The 26,277-nt window shown below is 41.9% G+C and overlaps 2 protein-coding genes, 1 long non-coding RNA gene and 1 other non-coding gene across 5 annotated transcripts; 3 read left to right on the top strand and 1 right to left on the bottom strand.

Moving 5' to 3' along the window:
* The first annotated feature begins 2,111 nt into the window (after positions 1-2,111).
* Nanos (RNA-binding protein nanos) lies at positions 2,112-10,546 on the top strand. 2 transcript variants are annotated; one of them, XM_076788462.1, is made up of 5 exons: positions 2,112-2,563; positions 4,863-5,085; positions 5,331-5,569; positions 6,727-9,072; positions 9,132-10,546. In XM_076788462.1, the coding sequence occupies exons 1-3, from the start codon at positions 2,428-2,430 to the stop codon at positions 5,479-5,481; spliced, it is 510 nt and encodes a 169-aa protein (XP_076644577.1). In that variant the 5' UTR covers positions 2,112-2,427; the 3' UTR covers positions 5,482-5,569; positions 6,727-9,072; positions 9,132-10,546. The 2 variants fall into 2 exon arrangements, with proteins under 2 accessions (XP_076644577.1, XP_076644575.1); XM_076788460.1 differs by having other exon boundaries at positions 6,727-10,546.
* Positions 10,547-12,370: 1,824 nt separating this feature from the next.
* On the top strand, positions 12,371-25,735 carry LOC143354692 (ovochymase-1). The gene is made up of 11 exons (XM_076788956.1): positions 12,371-12,694; positions 13,167-13,960; positions 14,432-14,591; positions 14,684-14,955; positions 15,273-15,484; positions 15,817-15,929; positions 22,359-22,757; positions 23,402-23,710; positions 23,958-24,226; positions 24,607-24,770; positions 25,463-25,735. The coding sequence occupies exons 1-11, from the start codon at positions 12,414-12,416 to the stop codon at positions 25,658-25,660; spliced, it is 3,171 nt and encodes a 1,056-aa protein (XP_076645071.1). The 5' UTR covers positions 12,371-12,413; the 3' UTR covers positions 25,661-25,735.
* Trnah-gug (transfer RNA histidin (anticodon GUG)) lies at positions 16,564-16,635 on the top strand. The gene has a single exon. It is a non-coding gene; the product is annotated as a tRNA-His (tRNA).
* Positions 19,507-20,316, bottom strand: LOC143354432 (uncharacterized). Its single transcript, XR_013082332.1, has 3 exons — positions 20,304-20,316; positions 19,906-20,203; positions 19,507-19,836 (listed from the first exon to the last, which is right to left on the bottom strand). It is a non-coding gene; the product is annotated as an uncharacterized LOC143354432 (long non-coding RNA).
* Positions 25,736-26,277: the final 542 nt, after the last annotated feature.

Below are 26,277 nucleotides of genomic sequence, written 5' to 3'. Positions count from 1 at the left end.
TCGAACCGAGTTGCAATTAAATCGTTGATTTCCGCGTGCGTCCACGGCGAGTATAGTTAGACCCGCGATTCGGTCGGCTCGAAAATTTGCTATAGTTTAACACTGGGTTTACGCGACCCGTCACAATTACGGATTCTAATATTTTTAATATAGAATTATGAGATTCTGAAGATCCAACAACGTGGAATTTCTCAACAAATTTATTTCTTTAGGTGTATATTATTTTGAAAAATGGCCAGAAGCTTGGATAGACACATTCTTCTTATTTTTATAAAGTAATGTAAAATACTCGCTTTTAGTGCTCCGTAAACATAGCGTTAATGCGATTTTTACTGTGGAAGGTCGCGGTCCATTTTTTTCCAAGGCCGACGCGGAAGCGATTCCAATTAAATTTTGCTAGAGTACCCCGCCAATGTATTACGAAATAAATTGGATTCGCGATTTTTCGTGTGGATAAGCGTTGTTTAATAAACTGTCCCGACACGATGAATTATTTCGATTGCTTGAAATGCAGTATTCTCCGACATGTTGTATTCGGTATGTTTAGTAGCCTTCTAGGACCAGTTGCGGATACATATATTTTATCGAATTTCCTCCGTTAGATTCCGTGGAAATAGGTCAAACGGACAATTCTATTTCACGAAAGAGCCATTCTCGTGGAGAGCCGCCATCGAAGAGCACTCGAAAACTACACTTCTATTATTCGGAATTGAATGGAATTTGATTAAATGATTCGAAAAAACGTCATATTATTGGAATTGACAATAACAATTTTCAGGCTGCGCCGCATTTTTCAGTATCGCATATTCCGTTTGAAATGATTTCAACGGCATTACCAGACTGCAGGTCAACGCGACAAGTGCGCAAGCAATGTTTCGATCCTTTCTCGCCACGACCGCAATAAAAATAAATAAATTTTGACCCTCTGCTTTTTCCCGTGTACCTTTCTATCACTGGACGCGTGACAGGTGACGCAAGAACTGGAAAAATTTCCTGAGCTGAACAATGTATCTGTCGCGGACTACAGATTGCAGGATAAATGTTCACATTCCGGCTTTTTCCAGTGAGCGTTCCGCATGCGAAATCTTCCAATGCACGGGTCAAAAGGAACCAATTTTTCCGATAAAAATTTCTCGTGGCTTTCGATACATGAAAAAAATCTAATTTTACCCATAATAAGTGATCGTTCAAACGTATAGCATGCTGTTCGGAGAACTCGTGAGACACGTTATAAAGAATACATTGTAACTAGGAAGCCGCGGAATTCTAAACCAAGTTAACCCTTAGTACTCGGATGGTGCCTGTAAGGCACCACTAAAAACTGCTGTATCATTATTGAAAATATTTTTTACATGATTAAATTTGTTTGTATTTAATAAATTACTAAACATTACATTAATGCACGAGTAAAATATATAGAAGGGAAATATTCTAGGTCGGGAGAAATGCTTCGTTTTGAAGTTAAGGGGGCCGGCAGGGTTTGAAATCCATATGCTTATGCATGGGTCAAAACCTTTTCAAACTATCGCTTCAATATTGCAATGAGCAGTTTAAAAGTGGTCACTTGTGTTTCCTAAAAGTCCAATTTATGTCTGTATAGAGCCCAAATTTCGAATTTCTACCTCATCGGGGAGTAATTAACAATATTCGGCAGAAAATTCGAATTCTGAAGCAAGTATGACGTCACAAGATGGCTGCCGCTGAGAGATTCTCTTAATTTCGCGAGATTTAGTGTTCGTATCGAAAAAAGGGCTCTATACAGACATAGCGAAGACATGTACAAACACGGTGGTATGCATTTTTAATTGGTTACTTACTTATTTAAGACGTAAAATGTCTAGAAAAAAGGCACAGGATAACATAGCGTGACAGTCAAGGCCAAATGCCTACCGGCCCCCTTAAAATAGCTCCGAGTTGAAAGAGTTAAAAGAAGACATTAAAATGGTACAAATTTAATGTATGGGTCAAACGGACAAGGTAAGTGCGTCCTGTTGCACAATTCCAAATTTTCCGAGAAGGGTGGAGCGTAAACCAGAGGAGTCCGTCGTCCTTGAAGGGGACGGCGGTCCGTGCTTTGAGTGGGTAAAAGCTAATTTCGATTAGCTGGTTTCCATCGTTGTTGGTACCGTGTTGTTACTTATGACGCCGGGCCCAAGCAGAGGCCGGCATCCCCACTACCGGACCCTTTCTTCGCGATCGTGACTCACAGTGACATCCGTAGCCTCGTCAGTTGAATTTCGAAACCCAAGCAAGCAGGATCTCTCGGTGGTCTTCTCCGTTGACACCTTCGCGGCCGCAACATTCGCCTCATCGGGACTCTGCCTCCGTGTGCCCAGAGCAGCTTTTATTTTGTTTCACTCGGCGAGCGCCCACGCGTCCCTTTTCGCGTGTCTATTTAGTGTCCCGCCTTTCTCCTAATCATCCGCGATGACCACGATGATCATGAGGCTACCGCTTCCGCAGATGTCGAACGTGTTTTATCCGTTCAACAGCAGCCTCGAGGAAGAGTTGAAACGGCTGTTCGAATTAACGTTCGATCTACCGGCCCCACCGAAGCCCAATGGTAAGTAAGAATCGGCGATCATTGTACCTCGACGGAGGAACGTAACCGGAACTCGATCGAACGCGGACTTCTTCGTAGCATGCGATCGATGGGGGACCGCCGATCTTTCTCGTTCGATCTCAAAATCGTTCTCTGGAATTCTTTTTAAATGAACCCCGGCCGGCCTGCGACTTCTAATTGAACGGGTCGGGTTGCGACACGTAACGTAATCCTTCTGCGTCGCGAACGTTTCACGGCGGCGTCTTGTTTTCGTTACAATTACCCGTGCACCGGTCTTCCCGTTCGTTGTGTTTCAGTTAATTTCACAGATTGTTGTTCGCGTCGCACTTTTCGGTATATTTTCGTTTCGATTTACTTGGCCGTCGCGGGCACTCTCCCGAGGACAAGACAAATTTGTGTTCGTCGCCGAGTATGTTCTTATTTTATTGCTCGTTGAAAAAGCGTGTCGCCGGTTTGTACACAGACTTTCTTCTTCGCTATTGATTCCCTCTGCGCCGCTTGCCGTAAACTGTCATCGACGATCATTTGTTTCCATAGAAACGCGATGGAAGCCGACGATGAAATCTGTTTTTATTCGGTCGCGTGGAAAATCTATAATTCAAGTCCGCGATGAAAATACGGAAAAATCCGTACCCGTTTTCACGGGCGTGTTTGTTTTTTGAAAATTAATATTTCGCCGTCGACTCGGTCGCGCGAACCGAATCGCGAAAGGGGTTCTAATTGTTTTAGGGCTAAAAAGAAATTGTACGAGTCCGTAAATGTTCGTACAGAAAGGGACACGACGAGTCAAGAATTGAAAAATACATTATTTTGATTCGGATTGAGGTAGATGATTATTTGTCGCGATGAAGGATAGGTAGCGTTATAAGTCGATTCCTCGAAGATCAAAGACCATTACATTTTAGACCATATTGTCCGAGGCGTAATTCATAGTGCGTCATCGTTTCGCGATCTGATTGGCTGCCACCTTCGGTAGTTTGTAAACAAACGAATCGATAAGAGGAATTCTGTATTCTAAAACGGCGTGTCGGTGTGTGCCGGTGTAGCAACTTGCCGGCGCGGCGACGATTCCCGGAACAGTTTTATCGGCCTACGGTTCACCGAACCGCGTCCACGAAATTTATTAAATCCTTTCGACGCTCGGGAAGTCCATAGAAAAAAAAATCATAACGTTTATTACAATTCGAATCGAGGCCACTCAGCAGTAAATATAGCCCGCTGAGTCATGGATTCGGGGAAAAGCGGCCCCGCGGCTGTTCGCTTCGATGTAGAATTAATGAAAAAAGGATAATTGTAGTCGCATGTAATTAAGGTTCGTGAACCTGTCAGTCAGGATTTTAAACGACCGCGATATTAGTTTCCTGGGTTAAGCGTTAACCCCGCGCCGCGCCGCGCGGCCGGTCTCTGTATCTGCGTCATTCGAAAAATAGGACGATTCTGTTTACAAACCGTGAAACCCGATACCGCGGCCGTTATTTTTCTCGGTTTACATTCTGTAGAACCCTCGACCCACGAAAAACACTCGTGACGAAAATAAACGATCCTAGCCGATCATCCAGTCGATGGATGTGGTAAGTATATATTCGTTTCTTCCCGACCATAAAACTTTCTTCCTAAGGGCCCGGTCTTCGTAGATTCGTGATAAGGTAGAGTTACTACATTACCGTCAACAAATGGCTTTACGTGCCTCAAGTTTTCGTCCTTATATAAGAATATTTTGTCGCTGGTAAAGGGTTCATATGAAAGAGGAAGGTTCAATCTAGTGCGCGCTGGTCAGAGGCTGCGGAGATTATGCAGATATTTGGTAATATAAGCGTTAGAAGTAGGCCAAAAATTGACGATGCGCATGCCGTGGAATCCAAGCATTTTTATGCCATTAGGTCAGTTTTCTAATCGAGAGTAGGGAAAATATCCCCAGCTACAAATTGAGCTATATTTTGTCTTGATTCTCTGCGAAATAAAGCCGAAAACGTTTCTGGCGTCAGAATTGATAGTATCGATAATACAGAGCAAAAAATGTGACAAGTTTAGTCACAGACTTAAGACCCGTCGGATCAAGACGAAGACGGATCTAAAGTCTGTGTCCGAATACTGTGACTGGAAATTATTAATTAAAAAGTCACGTGACTGTCCCGAGCCCTTAACAGCGTCGAAGAAGTATGCCGCGATTGTAACGTTCGCGCTTGCGCCATCCTTCAGAGATATAATCACAACGGATATGTCAGATTTGATATAGTCCTTTTTACGCGATTTCGGATGATCTACCGTTGCCATAACGCTTTGCTCTCGATGCTTTCAGTGGACGACGTAATGGAGGACTTCCGCCATAATGGCCGTGATTTTGAATACTGTCCAGACCTGAACGATAGCGCTACGACAGAGACGACACCGCGGCGCAAAAAGAATAAGAAGCCCTTGCCCACAGAATGCGTTTTCTGTAGAAACAATGGCGAGGAGGAAATCTATTACAAAAAGCACTTGCTGAAGGACGCTGGAGGCCGAGTGGTGTGCCCGGTCTTGAGGTAGATTAATTATTATTTCATCATTTCATACTCTTGCATTGTGCTGCGTTCATCTACATACTGTCATTTTATACAAGCAAGCGAATTTTTGAAATTACTAATCTCTAATCGGTCATTTTACTGCCCTTGATACGCAACTACTGAAAATAAATATGTTTGAAGTTTTACATTCTAAAAATGTCTAGTTCAGTCTAGTCTAGCCGCTAATTAACACAGTTTTGTTTGTGTATTGTTTGTTCTGGTAGGGCGTACACGTGTCCGATATGCGGCGCGACGGGCGACACGGCTCACACAATAAAATATTGTTCGAAGAGCTCGAAGAGTACCGCTACATTGGCGACAGGGAACGCCTTCAAGTTCATGAGAAACTCGATGGGCAAACGACGTGTCAAGTAAAAGGGACACCCGGGGCATGCATATCTCAAAGTACCTTGTCGTCGTTTGCGTGCCATCGAAACCAGACACTGGAAGAGACACATGGAAAGTAGATGTCTGTACTCGAGTGCTCTTCGAGGTTGAAACATTTCCACAATTTCGAGCGATCCCGGTATCATCTGCTGGCAGGTAATCGTTACCGTCTCGCACTCTTCGAAGCGAAGCAGTGACCAAAAATACACTGACGGTTCACCAGGCACACTCGTGCTCGATAGAGGGAAAACACGGGTTTACCGTTCGCTGATCGATCGATCTGCCAAGAGATCTACTTTACCGAAGAGAGGATTCTCTTACATTTTTCTGCATCGTTGAAAACGATACTGTTTACTTAACTGACGACCAACCCAGGTGCACCGATAAGCAATACACTATTTTTTTTTAGTATATTACGACCCTCAAAGAGTCCTCCGCGAGTCAGTTATTTTTTCAATCTGGCAATGGATGGAAAACCCACGAGGGTGTTCATAAAACACGGTTTCAGGATTATCAATTTTCTGATAAATTAGCGTTTAATCGTTGAAGGATTGAATCTCTGTACAAATAACTAATAATTTCGTTCGGCTATTAAAAGACAAATTCGAAAGATAAATGTAGACTATACGCAGTAGATTGCTCGTCGTTGCACCTTCCGTCTAAAATATAAGAATAGGATATTGAAGGACATTCCAAGATCGACAGCGATCGATCGGTAGCTCGATATCTCGCCAGGTGAACCATCTGAAGACCAAAGAGGCTACATACAAAGATCTTGTAATTGTAAGAACTATTTATACACACTGTCGTGCCATACATAATCGGAGAGATAGGTGTGCTTCGTATCACAGTGAACGAACGAGTGAAACGCGTGTCATCGTAACGAGAAAGAGAGAGAGAGAGAGACTTGCTTCGTAGACTGACAAAATGACCGCAATCATCTATCACGATTATCGTTTCGAGGTAGCATTTGATACGACATTGTATTCCTTTTCTTTCTTTCATTCTCTTCTACTTCTTCTTCTTTTCTTTTTTAAATTGTGTGTACGGTATATTTACTCGTTTTGACCCTGGCAGAGTTTGAATGCATCGGCATAGAATTCGCAGACATCTTTACTAGTACGGTATTCATTTCGAAAGGATTTTAGGTGTTAATGGGAGAGAACCAATAAAGTTTAACGAAGACTATATAACGAGTACTGTGATAATGCGAATAAGACTATCTTTTTATAGAACACGAGGGGCGAGATCGTGATAGTAAAAACGCCGATGTGACGCCATATTGCTTGATCTTGACGAATCTCCAGTCGGCTACACACACGCACACTTTACTTAAACTTATCGAAACTAAGTTTCTAAATTCTTGTTGAAGACAATCGAACTAACATTAGGAAATACGTGACTTTTCTACGCCTTTACCTGAGACGAAACGTGAGTCCTGTTTTATTTGCGATCGCCAGACAACGTTCGCTGCGTCCAGCGAATTTTTCAGCGGTAACTTTTTCCCCGTCAAAAATTACTCTGTTTGAAAATTCCCTTCCGGAGTGTATGTCGTTAACGCTTTATCTATCAGCGGTGGCTCGAGAGTCTCTTGAGAATAAAAAGATCAACAATCGAGATCTCAAATATCACGGTCAAAAAATTTCTACAGAAAATCGACACAAATTATTTAATAATACAAGGGCGAAGTTTGTCTCGACAATAATTTTTGAAAAATCGATTTTCACTACAATCCATTTCCAATACAATTGTCGCACTCAATATGTGAATGCAGGCCAGAGGTAGGTAAAGCGTTAACCGTCTCAAGACTCGACGTGCGGCGATGCTGAAGATATCCAATTTTTAATCGTATCTGACTTTTAACAGCATTTCAAAGCGTGTGTACCATGTTTCTGACCGAGCAGAGTCGGGCTAGCCAAACGGTGTTGTTTTCATTGAACTCGAATTTCGAGTGGAACAGCACCGACGGTAAAGGGACCAACAATTCCACTATCCGTGTCTGCTAGATCACGTTCGTAGAATGTGTACAGTACGCAAAACTCCCCGTTCCTGCGTGTTCGACTGTCATTCGTCCAAGGTAATCCACGACAAACACATCAAAACAATCTTTTGTTTACCGTTCTTTGTCTCGGACGGCCGGTGGCCGAATCGTCGCTCTGTCCAGGCGACGGTGTTTATTTGCGGAATGCTCGCAGGTGCTAAAAAGGGCACAGTTCCGCCATGACACTCTCCCAAAATGGCACCCGACCGATCGAAACACAGAAACATAGCTGGTACACGAGCGATCGCCGCACGATTTCCGGAAAATACACTTTTCCTTGCTCGCTCTTAGAGCGTTCGGTTCGACTCGGTGTTCCCCCAGGTAGAATTTCGATACTCGATTTATATTTATCGTATTTTGTATATTTCATAGCGCGTAAGGTTTAAGTATATATATATACATACATACATGTATATGTATATACGTATGTATGTATAGAGGATTTATGCTGTTATGTTCGTTGGTCCGGAATTGCGGATGCAAATCTGGTTCAATCGGACGAGCAAAACCGACGGAAGAGCCGATTCGATTTTCGGCTACGTCGACGGAAGAGAAAATGGTACAATTGGTAACCCAGCAGTTGCACAGTTGTGTACAAACAGAGGCGGGGCACGGTTTGTCTGGCCACAGCCTTTGTGTACAAATAACGCGAGCGAGTCAGCTCGTCGATTTCCCGAAATGTGTTTTAATCATGCCACGACCGGCCGATTACGCTCTGATTTTTCGCGACTTTTTTCTCCACTGCGGCGACCGCGCTAATGCAAATAGGTATGTCGCTGTCAAAAGTTACCGTCGCCGACCGAAATACGAATCGTGCCTTTTTAATCCGAATTTATCGAGATTTATGAATTTAGGTTACAAGCCCGTGGAGCTGTTATATATATTAGTTAACCATATTATACATTTTTATGGTCAATGTTCCTATAGTAATTAGCCGTTAGGTGTTAGGATATGAATAGCGAGTAAGGATTGCGATACGATTGTTCAAATCGATGATTGACTGATAGATGGAGAGAGAGAGAGAGAGAGAGGAGTCTCTATTTGTTAACGAGACGAAAAATTTGTGGTTCCATTATCTTACGTTCATTCGATTCCTTCCTGACCATCGCGACTCCTTGTAGACTGTTTTTATCTTTGAAAGTATCTCGTTGAGTTTATTAATGTTATCTCGAGTCGTGGGGGGTTCGATGTTTATATCATACGAATAAATAATCTACTATTTTGATCGCATTCACTGTTGGTGTTGCCATTTTGAGAATGACCTACATATCAATTAGTAGATTTATTAGAACAGTTTTGATACTATAACGTAGCTAAAGCGTTGACAAAATTAGCTAGTAGAAAACCAATGTTTAGGCTAAGGTTAATCAACCGGCGGTCATGGATGTCGGTAGCGTAATCACGCGCGGTTCAAGGACTCTGAGACACCTCCCCTCTAAATTAGATTCGTACGATGAGCACTTGGGTATTCTTGTTTTATGGATCTATTAGATTCATTTGGAAATGCAATAGAAAATGGCCACAGAGGGTTAATGAGGGTCAATGATTCCGGCATTTCCACGTGGAAACTGGAAACTGTCGTCGTGTAATTTTCCAGTTATGTTGACGATTAGGTTCCATAGGTTCCGAAAGCGAGCGCTTCTAGAGTGCAGAGAAATGATTCACAATAAAACGCGAGATGACGTTACCGTAATCCGACGCCGTGCGTGGTTCACGATTAAGAGCGGCAGGTGATAACGTAATAATAGCAGCGCAAGACCGGCTCAGCCGACATTACGAAGGTAAAGCTAATCTCCTCGACGGTTATTATCAGACTGTGGACTTTTAATGCAAAATAAAAATTGTTTCCATCGACTGCAAGAAATTAGAAGTCAAATAGAAATTTCGTTGTTCCTTTAACACTAAACCTACCAAGCATTAACAGTATATCTGGTAAATATCGCCTTATAAAAATGGCAACCTTAAATAAATCGAGATTGTCCGTAATTTTTAATAGAACAAATGCTTGGACAAGGAAATGTCTTCCACTATTTTCCATGAATGAATTTTTATAGTTTCAATAGTTGTAAAATATAAAACCGATCATTTTGACCTTGGTAGGTTTAGTATTAAATTTTTTCGTTCGAAAGAATCGAAATATACTGTTGCATCATTTCTCAGTTTTTACTATTATTGTCGAGGGAAGAAAAATATAACTTCCCCTAGCTTGATGGTAATGCAGACAGTTTTTATTTTGCATTAAAATCCGCAGTCTGGTTATTATGGTTTGTAATATTGTTCCTCGTTTCCGTTTCCAACGGCAAATCGATGTATCCTAACACTTTCGCATCCCGAGCTTGTTTCCGCACAGAATTGTACAAATGTTAATTTTCTCGCGCAATATGTATTTTCATCTACACTTGCAACAACTAAGTGGCGAGCGAAAACATGCGCACATACACACACAAACACGCACACAGTGTCAACTTGTTTCGAACGATGACGAGATTTATCACATTGCGCCGCGCTGTACGTTGACGATGATGAAAATGAATCTGCCTTGTTTAGTTTTCTAGTTTTCCCAGCGAGAGAGGTCCATTTTGATTTGGTGTTCAGTGTCCATTTCTCGGCGTCGTCTGCGAATATCTGTGTTCTGTTAGGCGTACGAATAAATTCGTAATTGTTCGTGAATTTATTGGTCATTTACAATAAACAAAAGAACGAAAACATTCTGCTCTCGTCTTACAAGTACTTAATGAATCTTCAGTGTAAAGTCACGATTAATTGAGAGAGCTGCGGATTAATCAGTACGCCTATTGCCAAATCGCCCACGCCAAATTTTAAGTACATTTTGCGTACTACATCGTCATAATATATAATTATATATTTGTATCGCGTTTATTATCATTCTTATCATTCATGTTATTATATTATGTTACATTGGCGTGTTATTATTTAAGAAATATGTAGTCCAATAATTTGTATCATGATTATTGATGTTTAAAAAAAATATATCCTGCATATTACATCTGTGCCACTTTGTTTCATCGTCGACCAACCACCGCCGTGTTCCTGTTGCCTACTTCGTTGGAAAAAAAAAGCAACGGAGAGCATAAATTTTTATCTGTGACCAGAGATCGTCCGTCCGCGAATAAAATAAAAAAAAAAAATAGAAATAACACGGTTTAGAAGTAAGCCACCCGTGCTGCATCGCGTGACTAAACTGTTTCGCAGAAGTCGTAGCTGGGTATATTTATATGTTTCGTAAAGCGCTGAGCGAATTGCTTCGTGTTTCGTACGCGAGCAAACGATGGCGGACGTCGTTAGGCTCTGCTCTGCGATAATTAGTCGCTACTTTCCGCGTTCAACTCTTTATCAGTCGATTTCCACCTTTTTTTCGGCGTTACACCCTTGTTTTGCGGGGCATTAATTATGTTAACCCTTCATCCACGCAACGAAAGAAATTATTAGATGGCCAGAAAATTTGTAAGTATGTTTACGGTGAATTCTCGATATACACATGTCACCAACACGAGTCCTGCCACCGTCATGTATCGTCCAGGAGACAATACCCTAGCTGCGTTATGTTTACACTTCTCGATGTCCGGGGCCTCTCGGAGTGGGGATAATTCTGCGACGTTTATCATCCAGACCTTGGCGACATATCTAGAGAAATCACTGTATATACTTTATTGTTTTCAAGATGGGGTCATTGATTTCTTTATCGGTACGGGAAATTCATTATTAATATCATTAAAGAGAACAAAATTATTCCAAGCGTATTAATAAACACCGAGATTGTCTATAACATCACCAGAATTATAGGGGTGAACATCCCCTGGCAAGTGTTGGACAGGTTTTTAAATTCATTCACGGGGAAGAATATTTCATTGCGGAATGATATACTGGATCGTTAAGGGTGACTAACGGGTTCGTGCTGTTCATCATAATCGCGAATCTCGTCGTCGCGACGCTTTTTCACAAATCTAAACTCTTTCCCGTCGCTCACTAGGTAAGTAGGTCGTCCATTGTGTTCGTCACGACGGGTTGATCGAATAATCGCTTCTGCGCGCCTGGTTAGCGATGAAATTCCCATCGAAAACTATTAGGCAACCAAGAAAACACGTGCCGTTTGAATCGATAGAAAATAGAAACAAACATAAGCACATAAAATGGACCACATCTCACCCCCTCAACAAATTTTCTATTCCTTTTCGAATAAAATGCTTCACTAAAAAGAATCTTCCCTCGACCTCTTGCCAATTTTAGGATCATTGTTTCTCTAAATTAAACAATAGTTAACGCTGAACCTACAAAGTTGATAATCGCCAGTTCTGCATTAAAAAATCTCAACGCCTTTTTCAGAAAAATTGAAACATGTAAATTTTGAGACGAGATACACAAACTTGCAATGTTCCATTAATGTGTGTACGAAGCAGGTACGCTTAAATATACACACAGCAAGAATAATTGCAATTAACGATTAAGCAACTGTTATTTGCCACAGTCTGCTGTCTAACAGCACAAAAGCGTCAGGTACTAAATTTATCCCACATCCGTTCGAAGCGGCTGAAAATATTCGGAAAATCCAGCAGCCTCGTTGTCACCTTTGTGGCAGGAATTGTGGTTAAAAAATGATCGGAAAATAAGCGCATTACCGTTATCCCGTCCAATCTTCGAGATCGAAGATAAAGCGTGACGCGCCCCCAACCATTGTCCGGAAAATTAAGAGCTGGTCCAAGCAACAAAAGGCGCACATCCATTAAGCTGCTCGTATCTGCGAGTGGACGTTCCCGGTGTGTCAGGAAATCCAGCACATCCTGCATGTACGTATACATAAACGCGTGACCGCGTTAAAAATCGTTCAATAGGAAACCAGCCGGTGGATAGGAAGCAAGTCATGTCGCGGCTGTTCGCGTTCGCGTGCCTCGCATCGATCACCCTGATCGTCTCCGAGACGGACTCGCTGGGCGAACAGGGTAGCAAAGACGTTGGGAGCTCGTTGCACAAACAATCGTCGCCGCTCTTCCTGCTGCACTTGCTCAAACTGAAGAAGAAGATCCACAAGATCGAGAAGATCGAAACCATCCCCCCGAATGCTGATTGTGTCTGTGTCCCGTATTACCTGTGCAGCATCAATGGCACGGTTACCACGGATCAGGTCGGCTCTATCGTCATCAGGTCAGTGTATTCTTTGATCAGAGCAATGGTCGTTAGTCGCGGGTAGAATTTTAAAGAATTTTCAGAAAGTGCTTTTTCAGAATTTTTCTTCTGAAGACGATAACGAAAAATATGTGTAATATTAAAACAGCAAAAACATCAGCAGAATTTTAAAATGCTGTTTTATTATTTTCAACCCAGTAAACGTGATATTACAGATGTTACAACAATTTCTTGATGATTTCTGAAATTTTCCCTAGCTATCTTCGAGTTCTATAAAGCGAACATGGAAACACTAATAATCTGACCTCCCGTAATTAATTTTGAAGTGTTCCTCAAAGGAGGTACTGACGTCCCTGAGGAGTTAAGAAAGAAAATAAATTTCTATGTCTAGCAATATGTGTGTAACAGATCATAGTAAATATTATTTATTTAGTTTGCAGAATTATGTCACGTAGTCTAGATTTTATTACAAGGAGTTCATTTTAATCAGGTACCGAAGATGCACAGGTGACCAAGAGGTCTGCTGTCGCCTGATAAACGCGACAACCACAGCCAAACCCACACCAACCACCATGAAGACCACGCCAACGACGAAAGCGACCACGACGACCATGAAGCCGACAACAACAACCGTTGCTCCAGTGATATTCCCTATTCCAGAGACCCCAATAGGTCGAACGTGTGTCTGTGTCTTGATATCGCAATGCGACCCTTACGGGGTGGTCGGGACGTCAGGTGTGGGTGTGATCAACCCCCGCCTGCTGCCTCTACAATGTGGCAGCAACACTCACGTCTGCTGTCGTCCTGCCAGCGTGATAGTGTACCAGAATCCTCCGGTGGTGCCTCAGCAGGTTTGCATGCTCTGTGGAAACGCGATCCAGTGCAACAACGGGGTCGTGGTCCCCATTAACATCGGTCTCGTCAATACCCTTGGACAGCAATCGTGCCAGGTCCCGGCCACCTGCTGTGGTGGATCGAATCCTTTATACTCGAACGGGATCCCAGTGGTTCTGGGTCCCGTTAGATACCCAAACACCCCGCAGGCCTGTTATTGCATGAAGACCTGGTTATGTTCTGCTGGAAACACGGTTAACTGGGGAGTTGGCGCCATTGACCCCAGGTTCTCAGCTTGCCATAGCGCTGATGAGACCTGCTGTCGACCCTCTGACCTCTCGGATCCAAGAGGTCGGGACATAGACGAAGGATTTTCTGCGAACATCGTCACCGAGGGCGTGTCATTTTCGCAGGAAGGTTGCGGCTTGAGGAACGCCAGCCTTGCGCCGGGTACGGCTTGATTCGTTCTGTCTCATTCCATTAATTTTTTTGAAGCCTTTAGCGAAATATTTGTCACATAGTTAAAACGAGTCCAAACACGATACACCGTTTGTCAAATAACGAACAAACTTGTTTGTTTTTAATTTATCTTTGTAAAAATTGTGTCATTGTGTTCGCGACATTTCTCTGGTTGCAATGAGTACAAACACGACACCATTTGGATCATCTGTACCTGTTTAATTTTAGAGGACTTTCTATTATCCGAATCGATGAAGTTTGCATCCTCCATTATCCTTGTATAACTCATGCTATTTTTATTATTTTCACTTGGGAAAAATCGCACGCTTACTTCAAACAGCAATGAACAAGTGTGCAAAATCTGAATGCAAAAGGTTTGATAGTTTTTCAGAGAAAAATTGCTAAAAATTCTCGCAAAAACGGCCTTGAAAATAAAAATACCCCTTTTAATTGATTTCGCAGCGCAACCCTATCCCGTCGACAGTGGGAGGACCTATTTGGGGGAGTTCCCGTGGATGGTCGCGATTCTTTCGCTGCAAGCTGATGGGAAGTACATGTTCCTGTGCGGCGGGTCTCTGATCACGAACACGGCGGTGCTCACCGCCGCGCATTGTATCGCCAGGTGAGTGTACACACATCGAGATCGCGAATCGAATGGAAAGGTAGACAATCGGGGTTCCATTAACAGAGCCTGGAAATCCTTTTGTGTTCCAGCCACCGCGATAGCAGACTGGTGGCGCGAGTCGGCCAATTGAATCTGGATGGCTCGAACCAGCCGTTGCCCTATCAAGAGGCCAACGTGAAGACCGTGGTGACCCATCCGCTGTTTTACAGGGGCGGCCTGTTCAACGACATAGCGGTGGTCATCCTCGCCAAACCGTTCAATAAAAGCGTAAACGTGGTGACGGTTTGTGTGCCACAACAGGGGACAATTATCCCGGCTGGTACCAGGTGTTTGGGTACTGGCTGGGGAAAGAATACATTCGGTGAGACTAGTTCCCTTTTTCTTTCCTTCTGTGCCCTTTCCGGGCCCTTCTGTGTCCCATCTACGACCGTAATCGTCCACCGTCCTTGGGTAGAAGCCCTAACCATTTTCGAAAACATATAGCGTCAATGGGGCTAATTAGGAATTTCCTCCCTCAAATTATCCGGAGCCTGATAAAATAGACTTAATGGCTCCGAAACGGTGCAGGTTATGTTTTGGCATTTGACCTGCAATCCACTCCCGCATACTTGACCTTTCTTCCATGCATTTTTCATGTGTATGATGCGTTTCTGATCGTCTATTAATCGTTGATCAAAGATGGCGTGTACCAGAACGAGCTGCGGAAAGTGGAGCTGCCGATCGTCGACAGAACGGAGTGCCAATACAGACTCAGGACAACGAAACTGGGCCCGTATTTCCAGTTGCACAGCTCCTTCATTTGTGCAGGGGGTGAATCGCACAGGGACACGTGTACCGGAGATGGTGGAGGACCCCTCGTTTATACTTCAGCTTCAGGACAATTTATTCAGGTAGCTCAGAAAGAGACATGTAGACGATCATGATCTTGCTGAACAGTTACATTGGCTCTAAGAAGCATTCGCACACGGAAATCCCGATTTTAAAAGAGTCTTCGATGTTTCGATTATTGCAGTTTCACAATTTTTTGAATTTTCGGGATCGTTCCTTGCGAGTCTACCATAGAAGATCGAGGCCTCCCCTTAAAAATCGGTTAAAAATGCATGAAATCGAGGGGTGAAACAGGGTTAAATATTGAGCATTTTTTAGGGGATTCTCCGTGCGAATGCTTATCGGAGCCATAGCGTATACAGGTTTTCACTTTCTGCTTTTCGTTTTCGTGCAGGCTGGGATCGTGTCTTGGGGTATCGGCTGCGGATCGTCAACTGTACCCGCCGTGTACACGAACGTCGCGCACTACACGCAATGGATCAATGTACAATTGGCCACTTACGGAACGTAACAATTCCAGCAGCGTTTATCGCCAAATAAGTAGATATTCTCTACAACGATCTAGTCCTCCCGGTTGAAGCGCGAATGGTTTTCGTTTTTGGGAGCAAATTGGAATTTACGCGCAGATTAACTTACCCTGATAGTCACCGAAAAATACAGCTTTGACAACATTTAGTTTGCATTATACCGTGAATCTTCATGCATGTGTGGTATCCGTAAAATTTTTAGACACAAGGAATCTTGGAAATTCGAAGAGAGACTGAAATCGGAATTTGCATAGAGATCCACGGTCCAATAAAAATGTATAGCGAACAATATTTGCGTTATTCATTACAATAAATGTACAGATTATTGTCTTAATAATATGATATGTTAGTTTTTGTATATATTTCTCTTCCGACATGTACGTGTTCTGAAATTATCTAGAAATCTTCCCGAGCGTATTTCATGTTGTACAATTCAAAAATAATTAAATTCATAACCTGTTGACTTACAACTATGTTTCTAATTCATCCACTGTGTAACCTATTATGATACAAATCTGTGTTCACGTTACAAAACAACAGTTATGCAAGTGCATATCGGTTTGGATGCACCTAGTCACTGCGAAAGCGGACGTGGAACAACAACACTTCCAATAGCCGTGATCGTCTAGTGGTTAGGACCCTACGTTGTGGCCGTAGTAACCCAGGTTCGAATCCTGGTCACGGCAATGTGTACAAATCACATTGTCACGGTGGAAGTTTACTTTTTTTTCAAAATTTTGACCACACCTTACAATTCTAACAACTATTTTCTATATATTGTCCGAATCTACACTATTCAATTAATTAATTTAAATTGATATACCCAACGAAAACAGCGGCGAACCTAACCTCCAATGCTGCGTTAATAAGATACGGAGAACAACTACAGTTCCAGTTCCATACAGTTTCATACTTCAATATTGTCTATTGATATTTTGTATTATATTTGAATATTTTTATAATATTTATTGCATCAGTTGTACAATCGTATTTTTTCGGTACTTTTTCGGTTTCAAAATGGTTCAACATTCGATGCTTGTATCAGCTTTATTGTAACTGATATACATAGTTATAAACAGCATACTACATCATTCGGGATTTATTAGTAAATAAATAGCAGTTCCCAATTCGTGTTCTCATTTAAATAAATTAGTCGCACACAGGCACAAAATACAGGTCTTGATTCATGAATCAATTGTAGAAGCCAGCAGAATATCGTTTACTGATGACGCTCATTTAGAATATCATCAATAAATTTTAATAATTAGCAGGTAACGAATAAGAACCGATTCTAGAAGATTTTCGAAACCATCCAACTACAACAGAAACCATAACAACTGAAATGGATAACGTAAGTCTCGTTTCTCCGTAACAAAAAGAACGAAAGAGAATGAGAAGTGAACATTATTTTCCGCGAATGTTTCAACTTTACGTGATAGTTTCAAACGGTTTCTATCGTTCCGAGCGTACGGCTATCGATTGCAATTTTAATTCACGAGAAACGACGACGAGCGCAGTGCCGTAGCTAATATGTGATCATTAATTACTCGCGCAGCGTAACGCTCGCGTGCCACGACAGTGCTGCCAGCACGTCGCGGCGAATTATCAGCAAATCAGTATGCGCCGTTGACGGCTATTAGGAGCATCGTTGTGCGACCTAATTTTCATTGCGCCACCATTCTTTCTCCGCTAAAGCAGCGTCTACATTATCGTATATGTTTCTATCGAAATAATCACCGCGACATCTTCAACACGTCGCGTCCGAAGCTAGAATTTTCTGTAAAAATATAGCGCTATAAAATACCCGCACGATGTTTGGTTACTCGATGGGAATCGTATTTGTCGACGGAGCCGATTCTAAGAAATCCACTTCGGCGTATCCAAAGTTGACCTTTAACGTCATGAAAGCGATGAAATACTGAGTCCACTGAAATCGAACTCGCTCACCATTTTAGGAAATACACTAAATAGAAAACTCGTTAAATAGAAAACTGAGAGGAAAATATGATCATTTTCGATTAATTCAGATTGGAATTACGTAAGTCAGATTCCGATTCCGATTAATATAGATTGGCGCGAACAACCTTGTCGGGTTCCGCCGGATACAGTCGGGAGCATAATCGATGGCAAATCAGAATAAATTTTTATGAACGAAAACCTAAAAGATGTGTTTTGTAGATTCATGTCGACCGGTTTATGAGTTTTAAACGACTAAAAATGGCGGTGATCGTGGAAGACTAATTTTCACCATTTAAAATTCACCGTACGAAAGCAATTCTGATTTAAATGTGCCATCAATTGTGAGACTGACTGTATGTACAGTGTATGTACATAGAAGCGATTGTGTTGTTTAAGTCGACGTTAGGCTCGCGTTTCTTCCAGGATCGTTCATTTTAGGGTCAAGCAGCTTGTAAAAGTGTTCTGACACGAATCAACAGGATTGGACCGCACACCGAGCCACGCGCAGGGCCTCTCGAAAGGTTTGGTCATTGTCAACCTCCTCGCCAGGGTCGATGATGAGGGCCACTTTCGACGTCATCGAGAGATTCACTCGTACCCCTGTGAAAAGTCCCTTCGAGCCTTGGCGTCATAAATAAAGGCCCGGGCTCTGATGGCCCTAGTCTGAACATTCTTGTGACAAATCCTTAGCGTCCAATGTCTCGTTAATTATTTCTTGTTTTCCTTGGAAATGACAAATTGATTGGGACATCGGAAAGTCCGAAACTGCTTTAGTCAATTCGAAGAGTGTACCATCGTAATTTATGCGCAGATAGGGGATTTTGGTCATTTACATTTTATGCATCGATAAAAATGCACAGTTGTATTTTGAGATAGTAAAAACATTGAGAATTTAAAAATACTGCTATATTATTTTTAATCTGTTAAACATATTATCCCATTAACGCTCACTTTTTCCTGGTCACTATCACCGGAGCGCATGCAGGGTAAAAAAAACCATTCAATATTTATATGGTATATAGGATACATTGTACCGAGTACGAAAGCTTTAGTAAACATAGGTCAAAAGGTCAACCGTTTCTGAGATATAAACATTTTTGATTACTAACGTCATGATTCATTTACTACCGGTCTTTTGATATTTACAGAAGATTTTCCACGTGTCTTCGATAAATAACTGACTGATTCCGGATAAAATCTACTGTCGGCACTTGAATAAGAACATTCAGAACGCGGTTTGTAAACATTAAAGTATATATCGCATGCGATGGAAGCAAGTAAGTCAGTCATAAATTTAGCAAACAAAAGTGTTTATATCTCAGAAACAGTTGACCTTTCGACCTATGGTTAGCAAAGCTTTTTTACTCAGTACAACTTATCCTATATACCAGATAAAAATTGAATGGTTTCTTTTTAACACCCCCCCCCTGTATATACGCTCAATTTGTTTTTTCTTATAATACTGAAATATGAAGCTCGTTTACTTCTAGTCATTTTTGTACTTAAATATAATAAAAAAAAAAGGTTGGTGATGAAGGCCTTCCTTTCATATTTCCTTGTGATGCAAATGGGTTAAGAAAGAAAATAAGTTTATAGTTTACTCCGGTTTGTTGATATTATTGCAGATAACTTTTATCTTGCGTAAAGTTTCCCAGTCTATTTATGAACGTAGAAAGTGGAGATAGAAGATCTTAGCAGCAGTTTAGAATATTTCCTAGTTGACGTATTTATTGCTTCGAAAATTCCATAGCCGAGCGTGCATAGGGAATACCGTCTTTTTGCGCGTCAGTGGACGCGAAGCTGTCCGATCTGAAAGCTGAAAGACGTCTTTTAGACGTCTCGTCAGCTCGATCCGCGATGGGGACGTGCTTTTTAACGGCGCGATTTCTTAGACGCCTATAAAACGTCTTGGAGACGCCTTCAGTTAGCTAAATGAAAATGAAAAATCAATTTCAATTATTTTAAGTTTACTAAGGACACCAGTAAACTTTACTTACTACATCTTCAAATTCTTCGCGTCTATTTAAGATTTGTTCAAACAATGTCATATCGTCTACTGTGCTTTTTACTTTGACACTCCATGTAATTGCTGAAGTACATCCGTTGACAGAACCCTTATCATGTGGTTCCTCCATGCAAGGGGGTGCCTTCAGGGGTGCAGCAGGTATTTTCAGCTTGCTCTCCTATCGATTGTTTGTTCGATATTATATTTTTGAAAGTGGACTTATTTCTCTCGAAAGTATTTTCCTTAACGCACCAATATTATACTGTCGTTCATGGAACGTGAATGAGTGACTGAAAACAAAATATATTTCTATTAAAAAGATGTACTGGTTACAGAAAGAGAATGATGTATAACTATGAATGTAGTATATAATTTTTTATAGAGTACTACCTTTTGTATTTGCATACCCACCGACGCGGCGCATCGTCGCGATATGCACGATGAGGAATCAAGAAATCGAGAATCTGATGGTGGGGGGCGAGTCATATAGATCGACAGCACTCGGCTGCTGTGTGTGTAAGCGAACAAATTGCGGATCCCCTGTCCAGCAAGTCCAAATCGCGCGGTACTACTTGAAGGGGCAACTCGTTCTACGCTGACTGTGATTTCGGTGAGTTTCTCCGCTCGATGATCAATCGATAGTGAATCGATAACGCCGCGACGCACAGTGCGGACAAACGGCCTGTTTTTCGGCACTTCTCGTAGTTTGGTTATTAATGTATACAGGGTGTCCCACATAAATGGGAACACCTAAATATCTTTCGTATTTACAGTCCTATCAGAAAACTTCAGAGGACAAAGTGACACTATTGCAGGGGGCAAAATAATGATGAAGAAAAAAATTGTTTATGTCGTGTTTTTTAATGAAATTTCAAGGTCACCGATGTTTTTTTTAATGGAATAGTAAATTTTTTTACGATAGCATGATAGACAATAAAAAACTGAATTTAGTGGATACCACCTTTTTGACCTTGAAAAGACCTTGAGCAAGAATAATCATGTTGAAGTGGATGAAATGTGGAAGTTTAGAACTTACGTGTTTCGGCAAAGATTGCGCGTCTAATTATGAGTCAGCACTAGGATCGTTGTTAGACTCGTCAGCTAAGAAGCGCAACTGTCATGCAACTAGCATGCGGGTTTGACCCCTTAATGCAAAAATGAGTAGATCAAATGGCAAACAGGAAAAACATTTAAGAAATCTAACTCTCCGACTGCTACATTATTTTCATCGACATCGTCTGCACACTGGGTGGTTCATGTTCATAACTAATTTTTTCACTGTTCTAGGATTTTAAAAGAATTTTTTTAATTCTGGTGTTGAAGTTTCCATTACAATATATAATTGTTGAACCGTCAAATGTTTGAAGCATTACTGGGAAAAATAAATATTGCGAACATTTCGCCAGATATGGCGATGTTTACGATCATTCTCGGTTGTATACGACCGTGTACTATTCGACGATCCGAGGTCCTCCTTCTCCGAGTCACCTTCGAGTACGTTTACAAGGATAGTTATAACAGTCTGTTGTTAACCCTCAGGCACGTGTTCGGAACGATGGACAACCAGTTTGTAGCCTCGACTTGCCGGTCCGCTGGACCTGTTGACCTGTCTGACGGTAAAGGTCAGTGCCAAGCACTTCTCAGCGGCCGTGAACGCTGATTTCGTCGGAAGCGCGTATTATAATTCAGGATCCTTGGGCAGGGGGGGGGGGCGGACCCTATCGAACTATTGACTCGTACTGGGGATGTGCCCCCCCCCCCGCACGATACATTTGAGATCGGTTCGGGTCGCAGCAAATCGGGCGGGCTCGAGCGTTTCAGGAGGGCCGTGATCCGACTCCTTCGGGCGGGTACGGAAAGAGTCGGACATCTTCGGGCGAGTGAGTTATCGCGATACCCGAGATTCACCACTGCCTTCTTATGAAACAGATAATGCTACTATGTAATGAAATTGCATTCATTGCTTACTACGTGATCTTTAATAAACTTGACATTTTTTAATTACATTAGGTATATTCGGCAAACAGGTGCGTAATCTTTATTTGTATTAAAATTTGAAATAGTGGAAGTTTCACGTGAAAAATTTAAAATACAATATTTCTGGCATTCCGACGAACTTGTTCCGAATGAAATAACATACTTACATATATTTAGATACATATTTTTAAGCAGCTTTTGCCTGCTCAAGGTTCTTGTAGCTTCCATCGCAGCTCGAGCATATACGTACCCTAATCACGACAACATTTCTGGTTCATACTCGGTAGTCAATAAATTGCTAAAAATTCATATGGTTTCTTCGAAAAACTCATGTCGCTTCGCTCATTTTTCAAAGAGTTATTCCAACGTGAAGGACGATTGAGCATGTGGTTCAACCTAGGTGGTAGCAATTCGGTAACTCTTCCTCGATTAGGGGTCAGCAAAGTCTCATCCGGGCTTTTGTTGCAGGGCAAGCACAATGTGGAAAGCACTATTAACGCTGGCCTTGGCCATTCACTGCCTGGCTGCTCCCCAGCTGACAAAAGAAGATCGTGTGGGCACTGCGCTCGCGCAAATCTTCGGTCTTCCTGAGCCCCAGCAGAAAGATGGAGATTGTGTGAACTCTAAGCTCGTGGAAATCTTCGGTACTCAGCCACCTGAGACAGTCACCCAGGCAGGGCCAACCGATAGGAATGTGGGCACGTCGATCAACTGCCACAATCCACAGAGTACCACTCGCTCTACGCCCGATTTACACGAGCGAAACCCTACCACTCAACCTAATCCCGTCGACTGCGAGTGCGTACCCTACTACCTGTGCCGCAGCGGGAAAATCGTCACAGATGCATCCGGGGTGCTCGATGTCAGGTATAATTTCGGTGATAACACTACATTCCTTGATCCGATATGAGTCCTCCGAAGACCGAAAGATCGAAATTTCGTTGTCTTCGGTGTCTGCGCCCTTTTAGATGTACTATAGAGCCCCGGAAACCGAACCGACCGATCTCGAAATCAAGAAGGTAATTAAGGAAGTTTGTTCTGTCTTGCTCAGATGGAGATAAATTATACACAAAGTGGATCGGGCAATGATTAATTGAGAAAAATAGCGATTCGACAAGTTCTCTGTTCCGGCTTTATAAAAATTCTTACTCCTGATATCAAGAATGCGTCTAGATTCGTAAATTGTTTCGACACCTCAACGCTAATACGATTAAAGCAACAAAGACATTTCTATTTGACTCGTGTTTGCTGCAAACTCCAATTTGCATAATAATGTAATAAGCTAATAGTCTTTGGTTCTCCGTTAAAATAAGCTTCTGCTTGAGCAAACACAAGCTCACTTTTGACATATCCACGAATATTAATATGACAGTGATGACGCGATGATCGGTTCGGTTTGCTCGGCGATTTTTTGCATGAATTATGGCGATTGTACAGATGGAAAAAGGGGACCCCAGGTACCCATTGTACGATCTTTTGAGCACTAAAGGGCCATCATCTCCTTGTTACAGACAAGGCGCACCTTGCGAAGCCTATAATCATACTTGCTGCAACCTTGCCGACAAGATAGATCCAGACAAGCCTACTTTAACACCCCCTATGGAAAGAAAGGGTTGCGGTCAACGACATGTTACCGGTGTGGGGATAAGGATTTCCGGGGACGAAAACAGTGAGACCCAGTTCGCCGAGTTCCCGTGGATGGTAGCGATCTTGAACGATGAGATGAACGGAAATGACAGGGAGAACAAAACCGTCTTTACGTGCGGTGGATCTTTGATCCATTATCAGGCTATTCTGACCGCTGCCCATTGCGTCAAAGGGTGAGCTTTCATTGAACTGTTCATTAATTAGCTAATTGCTTAGGGACTCGCGTAATCAATCCAATAAGAAGATCAACTTTGATCTCAAAGAGGTAGGTTCAAAATTCGAATCAAGATTGAAGATTTGATATTGGGTAGGCTCAAGATTCAAATGAATCTAGTCATGCTTGCCGCGAAATCGTCAAAAGCATTCGCCTTATGGGAAAATCGCAAAAAACCAAGATTCTAACATTGATCCAATTGATAGGGTAGACGCATCCACCCTCTTAGTCAGAGCAGGTGAATGGGACACGCTGACAAGGAACGAGATCTATCCTCATCAGGATCGCAGAGTGCAAAAGGTGATCATCCACGACAAGTTCTATTCCGGTGGTCTCTTCTACGATTACGCGATTTTAATCCTGACCAAACCCTTCGAACCCGAGGAGAACGTCGATGTCGTGTGTCTTCCAGACCCTAACGTCATTTATGATGGATCTCGATGCTTTGCCACAGGTTGGGGCAAGGATAAATTCGGTAAGTGCGTCTTCTTATGAATCTATTCTTTTACGGAAATATGTCGATTTCGAGATCGAGATAAACAATTGTCTCTGGTTTTTTTTTAATCCGTTCTTATATATTCTTTATCTGTAATTCTCTTATAGACTCTTAATAATGATTAGACTGCAGATTTTAATGCAATATTGTCCAAGCCTAGAGACTGAAAATCATGACCTGAAAAATCGAAAATAATATAATATCCTGAAACCCTTCTAATGTATTTTCAATTTTGTATTTGACGTATTTATTTTTGTCAAAATTCCAAGCGGAAGAATTCACTGCCCCTAATCGAGCCTATAATTAGCCTACTCAAAGGCTACCGTTCCCCGAGTACCTAACCCTAATGATTATTCCAGGCGTAAATGGTCAATACCAGGCAATCCTGAAAAAGATCGAATTACCTATGGTGCCACGCAACAAGTGTCAGAGTGATCTGCGGAACACCAAAGTAGGAAAACACTTCCAGCTACATGAAACTTTCATCTGCGCTGGTGGAGAGCCTGGAAAAGACGCTTGCAAGGTACACCAACGGATTCAATAACCCACTATAGTTTATTCGTTATCTTTTGCTTACATTCGTTCAGCTTTTCTGCTGGAAATCTCTTGAAATGTTTCGAAACCTTTGACCCAACCTCGACTACAATCAACGAGATAATTGAGCTCGTCGATGAATGTGTAACTCAATTCACAATGAAAACACAAGAGGCGAGATAGCCAGATCAATTTTCCGTGAGTAGATTCGTTGTGCAAAAATCAGTCGAAAGTGGGGAATCACAATTTTATATTGGAAGCTTCGTTTTAGAGGAAATCTGCTTTGAAAGTTCATGAGGGAACAAATTTTATTCAAAATTAAAAATGGATATTGCTACCTTCTGTCCTCTACAATATAGAATTCGGAAAATCTACTGGACATATACATTTTTGTTAGAAATGTCACTCACAGTCAGGGGGTGAACTCAAGGATTCTTAAAGTAGAGGGTAAAAATGTGTTCATCAGGGTCAATTTAACATAGACAAAGCCAAACAAATTGTGCATCTGAATATTTTCTCAACTTTCTATGTTATCTTTCATTCCCTGAATGTGAATGATGAGCGAAGAAGAAAATACGTGCGGAACACTTTTTCAAGAGTCGATAATGATTCTGTTTACAGTGTAATGAGAGGTTGAGTGTACAATATAGGGGTCTAATGGAATTGTATTTGTTTGTTCAGGGCGACGGAGGCGGTCCTCTTGTGTGTCGGAGCAAGAATGATCCGAACAGATACCAACAGGCTGGCATCGTCGCATGGGGAATCGGTTGCGCTAACAGTTCTATACCCGGTGTCTATGCTAATGTTGCTTATGCTCGCAACTGGATCGACAACCAGATGGCTTTCCACAACCTGGACAATACTGTTTACAATCTCTAAAACTTGAGAATAGACTGATTCGTTTTATAAGTCCGCTGCAACGAATAAATACCGATCAAGTCGACGCTTCGCTAACCAATCGTTTATCACTGCGCTTGAGTCACTGAGACTTCATATAATCGCAGACCAATTAGAAGCCAGTTATCAGACAATTATTGAGCAATTGTTAACTGTGCAACTTTCTTAAAAATTTAAATTTTGCGTCAACACGGTGATGCGTAACTAATCGGATACTTTTAAAATAGAATAACTTTTTTGAGATTGTATAAATCGATCTGAGCTTTTCTGAGAAGCTATGCTTTGTTAAATGACAGTCGAAATGAATTTTAAGAAAACTACCATTTGTCTAGAGATTTACAGTTTTTTTTTTCTTGTGACAAAGGGTCGACGAGATGCAGTCTCAGTGCATCGACTCCATTGCACATATTTGCATAAGCTCCACGCAACATCTTGAGTTCTAGGCAGCTCATTATAGTGTTAGAAAAATGTTCAATATTAAAGAACATTTCCTTGATGACGTTATTGTTGTTTTGAAAGTTCCATGTCACGTTTAAGATTTGGCGACGATTTCGACGAAGTAGGGATCACGAATTTAAAAAAGAACGTGCGTTTCAATT

Source organism: Halictus rubicundus, chromosome 5 (genome assembly GCF_050948215.1).
Source record: "Halictus rubicundus isolate RS-2024b chromosome 5, iyHalRubi1_principal, whole genome shotgun sequence".
Lineage (NCBI taxonomy): Eukaryota > Metazoa > Arthropoda > Insecta > Hymenoptera > Halictidae > Halictus > Halictus rubicundus.
This window is presented reverse-complemented; position numbering and strand designations above follow the sequence as displayed.